The sequence below is a fragment of the Octopus sinensis genome, linkage group LG10, assembly GCF_006345805.1.
Source record: "Octopus sinensis linkage group LG10, ASM634580v1, whole genome shotgun sequence".
In the NCBI taxonomy this organism is placed as follows: Eukaryota; Metazoa; Mollusca; class Cephalopoda; order Octopoda; family Octopodidae; genus Octopus; species Octopus sinensis.
In genome coordinates, this window is record NC_043006.1 from 51,147,157 (window position 1) to 51,158,785 (window position 11,629).

Consider the following 11,629-nt stretch of genomic DNA (forward strand, 5'->3'; position numbering starts at 1 on the left):
TTTCAATGAAAGTTCTATCTAACTCAGTGAATGCAACTGAAACAGAATTCATATTAAAATCCTTTTCTACTCTAGGTACTAGGCCCGAAATTTTGGGGCAAGGGGCCAGTCGATTAGATCGTCCGAAAGGATGAAAGGCAAAGTTGAATTCATATTAATATTGCCATATATGTATCAAACTTTTTTACTTGCTTCAGTCATTTGACTGTGACCATGCTGGAGCACCGCCTTTAGTCAAGCAAATCGACCCCAGGACTTATTCTTTGTAAGCCTAGTATTTATTCTATCGGTTTCTTTTGCCGAACCGCTAAGTTACGGGGACGTAAACACACCAGCATCGGTTGTCAAGCGATGTTGGGGGACAAACACAGACACACAAGCATATGCACACATATATATGTATACATATATACGACGGACTTCTTTCAGTTTCCGTCTACCAAATCCACTCACAAGGCTTTGGTCGACCCGAGGCTATAGTAGAAGATACTTGCCCAAGGTGCCACGCAGTTGGACTGAACCCGGAACCATGTAGTTGGTAAACAAGCTACTTACCACACGAGTATTGATGCATGTATTTCATCCTAGCTTGTGACAAATTGGTGCATAGCATTGACAAGCCCCAAACAGAGTAAAATATGCCCGTCGTTCTCGTGAATCACTGCTGCGACAATGTTCGCCTCGTCCCGATACATATTGTGTTTTTTACACAGCATGTCATTGAAGAGAAAGTGGGTGCCTTTAACGTAGTTACTCGAACTGCTAAAAATATTAGCTAAACGCCTCTTTAAGACGCTGAAGTGTGATTTCATAGAATTTTAGTTTCTGTTTCTAGCCAGTCGAAGTCTCCTACGTTGACTCACGACCAACCAGTCGAACAACAGCGTAGAGACTCCTACGTTGACTCACGACCAACAATTTTCAAAGAGCCTCCTAGAGACTCCTTAGAAATCATTGAGTTTTCTGATTTACTCCATATGCTCTTAGTCCCTTGCACTCTTCTAAAAATAAATGAATTATAACATAATGTAAAACGGTGGCGACATCTATGATTCTTCGGGGGAAATTATGTTAAATAGTAATCCCTGAATAAGAATTGGTTGGCTACCGATAACTCCATACTTTACGACAGTGCTGAAAAGTTCCTAGCTTTGGGTAAAAGAAAATACATGAGGATCAATTAAATATGATTTTATTCAACATATTCCCCTCTTACACAGTTATTGCAGCGTCCTTCAGTTTTTCTAAGCCCTGTAAAATAACTCGGAAGGTTGGGCCTCCAACCACATCTTTTGTGACACCCGTAAAGCCAGAAACTTTTCAGCCACCCCTCGTACAATATTGAGTTTAAATTCTGTTAGTTTCGTCGATCTCCCTCCGCACCAGTGTTTGATTACTGTTAAATACCTAATAACTATTGTGTGAAGGCGCGTGGCTTAGCGACTAGGGTATTCGGTTTACGATCGTAAGGTTGTGAGTTCGATTACTGGCGGCGATTTATTTCACGTTGTTCCTGTTCATTCATCTGGCAAAAATGATTAGTACCTGTATTTCAAAGGGCCAGCCTTGTCACATTCTGTTTCACGCTGAATCTCCCTGAGAGCTATGTTAAAGGTACACGTGTCGGTGGAGTGTTCAGCCACTTGTACGTTAATTTCACGAGCAAGCTATTCTTTTGATTGGATCAACTGGAATCCTCGTCGTCGTAACCGACGGAGTGCCAGTTTTTTTTAAATAAATACCAGCTAAATACTGAATCGTTTCAATCGACTGGATACTCCACTCCTCATTATAAATTTGCAGCCTTGAGCCGTTGTCAGGAATGGAGTAGTATTTGGAGAATGTAGTGCAGCGGAAAAAGAACAGCACCGAAATAAGCATTTTAGTCTTTAGTTGGTGTTACATTAGCGTGCCTTTCTACCACCGTATCCGTAGTCTATGCTGTGAAATGACCTGATCTGGGTTAGGAGTAGGATTAACGTTTTGGATTAGGTTTTGGGCTTAAGGATTGAGGTTATAAGTTAGGGTTAGGGTTAAATTGTACGCTAAATTCTAAATGGCCTGGTATATCGTACTCTAAAGTGGTACTCTTTCATTGTTGCTTCCGCCATCATCATACTTTGTATTTTGAGTTCATTTTCTACTAGCAAAATTAGATTTCCCTATTGATGTTTCTCCAATATTGGTAAAATAAATACCAGTCGTATATTAAAGTCTATCCTAATATGTGCACTTTCATAACTTCGTGACCTTAACAGTGTAGTGGTGGTGGTGATGGGATCATTATTTTTCGGCAAGTGTAGGATGAGATAAGTCGTCAGCTTTAAAATACATTACTTAGTTCTGGTGAATTTAAATACCGCTGAGATCCAATTTGGCTTTCATCTTTCAAGAAATGATAAAATAAAGTACTCATATGCGTAGACATGTTAGTGTAGTTAAGAATCTCGCTTTGCAACCACGTTTTCGGATTCAGTCCCACTGCACAGTACCTCGAGCAAGTGTCTTCTACTATAGACCTAGATCAACCAAATGCCTTGTGAGAGAATTTGGTGGACTGAAACTGGGTGGTAACCTGTCGTATGTGTGTGTATATGTTGGTGTTTCTTAACCACGTTTGACAAATAGTGTTGGCTTGTCTACGTCCCTGTAACTTGGCTGTTCGGCATAGAATATGAACCCGACTTAAAAAATGAGAGTAGTGACTTCATTTAGGCATAGAGTAGATTCGAACCTGAATCGGCAAATTTCCTATAATATTTCAACAGCACTTTTCTCACAGAACATCAATAGTGACAGCAGTTACAATGAACACATGGCTTCGCTAAGCCGATTTATGTCTTTGCCACTTAACCCTTTTGACCTCTTCTATATCACCAAAAGTTGAATTGAAATAACAGACCCCTAAAGAATATCTATTGTTCTCTGCAATACACCTATTTTTCTAACTAGTTTTGTATAGTTATAAATACAAGAACTCCGTAAGCCAATGAGTCTGGCTGACCGGCAGAACGAAATGCCGTCTCTGAACGAAAAGGTACAGAGGGACAACTGTGGTAACTCACCAACGAAGCAGTTGCTTCGTCCCACTACTTTCACTTTCACTAGCTCACTTTCTTTTCTCTGCAACATCACTCTATCTATCTTTGTCCCTGCTGCTACAATGACGAGAGCACAAATACAAACTATACGAGGATAATCTACAATATCTCTCTTTATTTCGCGTGCTTTACGAATTGTATAACACCAGCACCTTGTGGCTTGGCTATATACAAAGTAACGGTTAATAAATGTTTGTTTACATCTTCGATCACGGTTCTTTCATCTTGCACATCTACAACATCAACACCAGTTACAAACGGTAACCTCCGACTTCAACACATATCCTAAAACATACCGTTACATAAGTACTGAAGCCGATTTGATTTCTAGCGGTTCCCTAACATGGCCGCCGTCTAATGACTGAAGCAAGGAGAAGATCAAATACTGATGCTAATTTAATTTATTGTACTACTTTACAAACATTTGTGACCTTGTGCTTATGTTCAAAATTATGTCTCCACCTTTCTACGTCCCAATTTTGAATTTCACCGAAGAAAACAGCCTTGATTTTCATACATTCGTGCTTGAATTAAAAGAGTACCAGCAGTATTTTTTGGATTTAGTTGAGTTCAGTCGGTTGTGAACTTTTTGTTCCTTCCGTAGGAATTTAGTCTATCCATCCGTCTGGCACAGCATGGAGTTTGGGGCATTGCCAGACAGACAGATGACGTCTGGTATGATAGAGACCGAGATGTAAATTCTTTCACTTTTCTTTTTCATTAGACTATGATAATGATAACATACTAAATATAACAAACTATAGCTTACCCAAAACCTGATACCTAGAAGATCTGTATAAAGTATGTCTGTCTATGTATAGTACCAGGTGTCTGGTTAGTAAATCAAATAATTTATAACCGGTTTGAATCCCAGAATTCGCTCCCTTGATTTATTTCATATGAATTGTCGTTAACTTATTCGCATTACGGGTAAAGTTTCAGTTGATTAAAAATTATTTTTGGATCACTATATTAAGTAACAAATATTAGTGACGGAAGCAGTATTAATAACAAATAGCAATCTCTCGTGATGATTATCACAATATTCGGATTTCTAACAGTATACCTACATAGAGCAGAATAAAAAGATTACCACTATATTAAGTATATTATTCCACACTTAATTATATGTTCTTCATGCAGATGGCATCCCTAAGAAATTTTCAAACGTCAATTTTAAATAGCATGATCAGTAGCGAACACGTTTATCTATACGTCTCTGAAGAGTTCTAATAAAACCAAACGACGTCCTGTGGCCAAAACATATTCGGAGACCAAAACACAAACGGAGACCGCAACACGTCACCTTACTTACCAAAGAGTAGACCTACTACCCCACTACATATCTTCCTTTGAATTTAAATCCATTTAAATTTCTAATCTCTCTCTCTCATATATATATATATATATATATATACATACCTCTCTCTCTATATATATATATACATATATATATATAGCATCTAGTTTCAGCTCACGAGCTGTCGCCATGCTGGGGCACCGCCATTTGGTGTTGCTACATAATTTTACTTCACGAATGCTTTTTAGCAATTGACATTTGGTACATGAGAGAGTTTGATACGTGTGTGTTTGCGTGCGTGCGTGCGTATGTGTGTGTGCGCGCGCGTGTGTATATTGGGTGGTCAGATAAATTCGTTCGTTTTTTTATTGTTTTGTTTTTTTCACCTTGGCACTCCAATGTCAATGTGAGGTATACTAGCCATCTCTATATGGCTAACCACAAAGGGATGTCTAGTATACCTCACATTGTCGTGCAGTTACTGTTTACATCTCGTTCAGAGATTCATTATTGACTCCAATGTCAGTTGTCTGAAAAGAGGTAAAATTTATTCAAATACACACACACACACACACACACACACACACACACACACATCGCGCTCTTCCCCGCCTCTCTCTCTATCTCTCTCTCTTTCTCTCTCGCCAGCACCTTTTTGACATGAATTATCATAACTTCTTTTCATTATGAGTGTAATTTTAATAGATTAAAAAAATTATTTAGGGTTTACTGAATTAAATATGTCAACTCATACTTAATTAGTAAGCCTATAATGCTATGATTCATTCAAAGTCTCGTTTTGGATTCTCACTTTTTTTAATTTTTACAAATGAGAAAGAAAGGGGAAATAGTATATGATCTTTACATTCTTTATCGTTTCTCTGTTAATCTCCATATTTTTTCTAGACGAACGTATACCAATTAAGTTTAAACATTCAATTAAGTTTAAGCATGTGTGTGTGAGAGAGAGAGGGGGGAGAGAGAGAGTGTGTGTGTGTGTACGAAAGTTACACGCATCTGCGAGAATTTGTCTTTATATTCTCGACCCCAGGACTTATTCTTTGTAAGCCAAGTACTTATTCTATCAATCTTTTGTGCTGAACCGCTAAGTTACGGGGACGTAAACACACCACCATCGGTTGTCAAGCAATGGTGGGTGACAAACACAGACACACAAACATATACACACATACATATATATACATATATACGACGGGCTTCTTCCAGTCTCCGTCTACCAAATCCACTCACAAGGCTTTGGTGGGCCCGGGGATATAGTAGAAGACACTTGCCTATGGTGCCACGCAGTGGGAATGAACCCGGAACCATGTGGTTGGTAAGCAAGCTACTTACCACAAAGCCACTCCTGCGCCTATATATTGAGCTTTTACATCGCTGAGGTCAGCTTTATTTGTCGTGGCTTCGTGGTCAGTAAAGTAAGTATCAATCAAATACTGGAGTCGATATAATCGATTATACCTAACTGGTTACAATGAAACCAGTTGGTTTTAACGTGAAACCATATTCCAAATCTATATATATAAAACTGTAGTTGTGTGAGTGTCTTTCCCCTTCGATTTAGATTCCTAACTACTCCCACATTTTGCGGTGCAGGTCAACCAAATTCGGGTATCTTATAGTCGTGGTTCATATCGAGCCCGTCTGAGTATTAGCGCGCGTCTACGATGAGTCTACGATTTTAAAAATAATTTAACATCATTTTTTATTCCATTTTAATGCATAATTTTTCGTGTGTCGATGGCGGCGGAGTTGGCGTCCATGGTCACACCTGCACCTGTTTGCTTCTCCCCCTTCTTTCCTCCCTCGTGAAGCTGTGGGGAAGGGAGTGTAAGGAAATCAACGTCGTAAAGCGTTGTCAAGGAGACCAGCGTTCTTTTAGAACAACGACTTCATGGCTTGAAGACACCAAAACAGAAATGGCTAAGAAAGCCCGAATTGGCATCTGTAAGGGAAGTAACTCTCTAAAAATGCTTATATAGTTATTTCCCTTACAAACCCGAGCAACGCCGGGCGATACTGCTAGTTGAATATAAATTACTCAGCAAGCTTGCCCGAGGTACGGTCCCCTTCGGCCTCTTTCTATCAGAAGTTTCAACTTTCAATTGAATTCGAATTAAAGCTAATCTGCTTCTTCAGCTCGAATTGCAACACCGAATTTCTGTTGGGAGAAACTAGGAAACCACAACAAAAACTTTATCGTATCACCAAAATGTTTATGGCCTTATGCTTTAGTTGTGGTAGTGTGTGGGGGGGGGGCGTATATTGGGTTGTCGGATAAATTCGTTCGTTTTTTTATTGTTTTGTTTTTTTCAACTTGGCACTCCGACGTCACTTGTCTGAAAAGAGGTAAAATTTATTCAAATTTCGAAAACAATAAACAAAAGTTGTGGAGGAAGGATAGAGAAACAAAAAAGAACAACAAAATAAACAACAATAAAACACTAGGTTAAAATTTTTTTTATGTTAATCCAAATACCATTACTCTCTTTTACTTGTTTCAGTCATTTGTCTGCAGCCATGCTGGACCACCGCCTTTAGTCGAGCAAATCGACCCTAGGACTTATTCTTTGGAAGCCTAGTACTTATTCTATCGAACCCTTTTGCCGAACCGCTAAGTTACGGGGACGTAAGCACACCACCATCGGTTGTCAAGCTATGTTGGGAGACAAACACAGACACACAAGGATTAAAAAATAAATTGTGGGTAGGGGATAAAAAGAAACTAATGAATCTATTTAACAATCTAATATATATATTAAATTACTTAAAAATCACTATGCAGTACAATTTGCTAAAAAAAAGACACCAATAGAAACTGACATTTCTGTACAAAGCGCTCTATTCCCAGCTTTAAAAAGTAAAAGCAATAAATTATAATAGTACTTGAAATTTTAGGTTTTCTCTGCCATTTAGCCGTTGTGAATTGCTTATTCGACAAACTTTAATAGGAACAAATATTTCTAAAGAAATTTTCGTTCGAAAATGCCACTGACTGCCTACGACTTCCTTTTCTTGTGTAGAGTAACACACCCATCAAAATATCAAACCACACTCATGTAACATGATAGAAATAACTTTGTTTTCTAACTATTCTTTCTTCCTGTTCCGGTTCTTTGTCTTAATGAACGAATGCGGGCAGTTACAATAAAATGCTTGGCGCAATAAAATCTTTAGGCGTGGCTCTGCGGGTAAGAAGCTTGCTTCCCAACCAGGTGTTTTGGGTTCAGTTTCATTGTGCGGCGTAGAGGCGCGTGGCTTAGTGGTTAGGGTGTTGAACTCATGATCGTATGGTTGTGGTTTCGATTCCTGGACTGGACACTTCATTTCACGTTGTTCCAGTCCACTCAGCTGGCAAAATGAGTAACGCTGCGATAGACTGGCGTCCCGTCCAGCTGGAGAACACATACGCCATTGAAACCATGAGCCTGGCTAGGCTTTAGAAGGACAGATTTATTTTTTTATTTTCATTGTGCGGCACTTTGAGCCAGTGTTTTCTGGTGTAGCCCCGGCTTAACGAAAGACTAATGGATATGGATTTAACAGACAGAAACTAAAAGAAGCCTGTCGTACATATATATCTGTGTGTGTGTGTGTGTGTGTGTGTGTGTGTGTGTGTGTGTGCGTGTGTGCGTGTGTGAGTGTGTTTGAGTGTGTAACTGTATATGTGACTCTGTGTCTGTGTTGTGGTTGTACCCCCATCACTGCTTGACAACCACTGCTGATTTGTGTACGCCCTTGTAACTCAGTTGTTCGGCAGAAGGCTCCGATAGGGTAAGTACCAGACCTAAAAATAAATCCTGGCTTGCATCTGTTCGACTTAATCCTTCAAGGTTATTGCAATTTCTTTCCATTATGAGAGTAATTTTAATGGATTAAAAATTATTTGCGGTCTACTGAATTAAACATGTCAACTCACAATTAATAAGTCTATAATTTTATAATTCATTTAAAGCCTCGTTTTGGACTCTATTGTCTTGAAATTTCATAAATTAAAAAGAAAGGGGACTCTAACTGCTGGAGCCCCAGAATAGTTACAGTCTCTTATTCATACTAGCAGAAGAAACAAAAGAGCCTTTTAGACCTACTGTTTATATAAGTTAAGTGAATTAAGAAAGCAATACAGTACGGATTGTTATAATCCATATCACTCATTTCACATAGTAATTTGTTTTTATAGATTATAGTTAATATTTAAGCATAAAATTCTGTATTCCTAGTTTGAAAAACAACAACGATAAATCGTTACAGGACCTCAGATGTTCTGTCGATAAATCTATTGCATAGCCATTGTACATTCTTTGTTAATTTTTTTTTCTTAAACTTTTGTGAGAACAAAATTTCTAAACAGGTTTTTGTTTGAAAACCTACTGGTAGGCTGTGACTTTTTTTTAATTTTTCTTTTTAGAGTGAAAATGTGAAGACGTATGGCTTGGTGGTTAGGACATTCGGCTCACGATCGTAAGTTCGTGAGTTCGATATCCGATAGCGCGTTGTGTCCTTGAGCAATTTACTATTTCTTGTTGCTCCAGTTCACTCAGCTTGCAAAAATGAGTAGTACCTGCATTTCTAAGGGCCAGCTTCGTCACATTTTGTATCACACTGAATCTTGCTGAGAACTGCGTTAAGTGCACGCATGTCTATGGAGTGCTCAGCTACTTGCACGTTAATTTCACGAGCAGGCTGTTCCGTCGATCGGATCAACTGGAACCTTCGACATTGTAATCGACAAATACCAGTAAATGGAGTGAGAACATCACCTAAATTTCAAAGCAACCTGATGTAAAAAGCTAATAGTAATTTTGTTTCACTTCCATTCTTCCTCTCTTGGCTCCTCATTTAATTGAACAAGTAGTGAACGAAAATTAAGTGGTTTGGAGTATATTAGAAGCAAATTAATTGATATAAATTTTAACAAACTGTACTCTGTGGCTTTCTTAATTCACTTAACTTCAATAAACAGTTCGTCTGTAAGAGTTTCGTAAACTCTTTGTAAGAGTTTCGTAAGTGCCATGCACGAAGCTCTCAGCTTCTGAGCCCCTTTTGTAACTTTGGAGCTGATTAGCACACATATTTACACACAAACACATACACACACACCACCACCACACACACACATGCACATACACACACATACACACATACAAACACACACAAATGTGTGTATGTATGTATACATGCATGTGTACATATGCTTGCATACATAAATGCATTTATGTATGCAAGCATATATACATACATACACACATACATACATACATACATACATACATACATACATACATACATACATACATACATACATACATACATACATATATTCCCTTCGAAACGCGGGATAGATAAAACGGGGGACAACTGATGAAAGGAATGTTCTTTATGTTGCCTGTCTCGTTTCTCTGGTTGTTTGTTTTTTTCGTTGTTCAAAAAAGTTCGTTTTCTATGTTTTTGCTTTTTATGTTCTAGTTTCTCATTCTGTCCACGTTTATGTCCTGTACCCATGCCCTAGCATGACCACAGCTTGTGAGCTGAAACTAGATGAAATTATATATATATATATATATATATATATATATATTATATATATATATATACATACATACATACATACATACATACATACATACATACACATACATACATACATATAGAAATATGTTACACAAAGAAAATAGAAACTACATGTGGAAATGTAAAGGGAAAGTAAGAAGAAAAATAAGCGAAAATGCACATTGGAAATCAAAAAAGTAAAGGCTTTTTATGAAAAGTAACGATAGATATATACAATTAGATGAACTGAGGTAGGAATAAGAGTAATAAAAGTCATTATTGTGGATTGTTAAAGAGATTCAAAAGCATACTGGTTTCGTGAATTTACAAATCAGTGCTTTGAATGCATATATATATATACACACATATATATACATATATATACACATACATACATACATACATACATACATACATACATACATACATACATACATACATACATACATACATACATACATATGTATATATTGTAGTGTATATATAAGATGCAAGATCATTATTTATTTCATATCTTTTTCTTCAGAGGGAGTGTATCAGTATCCATGTTGGACAGGCTGGAGTACAAATTGGTAACGCCTGCTGGGAACTCTATTGTCTGGAACATGGAATTCAACCGAATGGCCAGATGCCAGTTGATACGTTTATACCTGGAGGTGATGATTCCTTCAACACTTTTTTCCGTGAAACTGGTGCTGGAAAACACGTCCCTCGGGCTGTATTTGTAGATTTGGAACCAACAGTTGTCGGTAGGAGAATTATTGCTTTTGTTTTCTTTTTTTTTTCAATTATTTTATTATTAATTTTATTTCTCTATATATTTATTTTGTTAGTTGTTTCTTTTACGGTGTAATGTTTCTAAAGGCGCAGGGGTAGCTGTGTGATAAGTAGCTTGCTTACCAACCACATGGTTCCGGGTTCAGTCCCACTGCGTGGCACCTTGGGCAAGTGTCTTCTACTATAGCCTTGGTTGGATTCTAGTAGTAGTGTTACGTGTAAGAATTCCAGAAAGAAAGTGATGTGAGTAGTAGTTTTGAACTTTCTTTACGGATTTATTATCAGGATGATGTCTGGCAAACATGTTTCGTTGCCATTATCCATTTCCACATTTTGAAACTGTTTGGTGTTGGTGGTTCTGCCCCATACTTCACTGCATCTGTTATTCATATGGAAAAGATTTAATTCTGTACGTTGGCAGCCTTGCCTCTTGGTATCCTGAGCAAAGTTATGAGTTTAAACTTGATAGGTTTAAGCAACTGAACAACCCACACCATAGTCATAGATGCCAAACATAGAAATTAAGGTACTCCAGTACTTAAGTAAAGACGGTCAAATTGTCACATTATGAGTGAATCAATCGAGATTACTGAATTTTCTCTGTGAAATATATTTGAAATGCTACGAAAAGAAATTAAATCTATGAGAAGAACTTACACCTTAAATTTAACATATTCAACTTTACTTTCCATGAGGAACTTGTAATATTAGGCCATACAATGTAATCTGTAGCTTGAATCTTATAGTATCATTTGTAACCTTAGATTAAAATTTCTCTGAGTTTGGAAACTCTATAAATTGTTTATCTGGTGCACAGAAATCACTAGAATGTCTTTTTCTTCAACAAAAAATCCAGTTGGCGTTCTGTTTTTTTTAAAGAAGG

General features: G+C 37.6%; 1 protein-coding gene across 1 annotated transcript in view; it reads left to right on the forward strand.

Annotated features, from left to right (window-relative positions):
• Positions 1 to 11,629, forward strand: part of LOC115216678 (tubulin alpha-3 chain) — a 37,614-nt gene that overhangs the window by 22,902 nt on the left and 3,083 nt on the right. Inside the window, exon 2 of the mRNA XM_029786183.2 lies at positions 10,496 to 10,718. Within this exon, the coding sequence (XP_029642043.1) occupies positions 10,496 to 10,718 (223 nt within the window). The remainder of the gene's footprint in view (positions 1 to 10,495; positions 10,719 to 11,629) is intronic.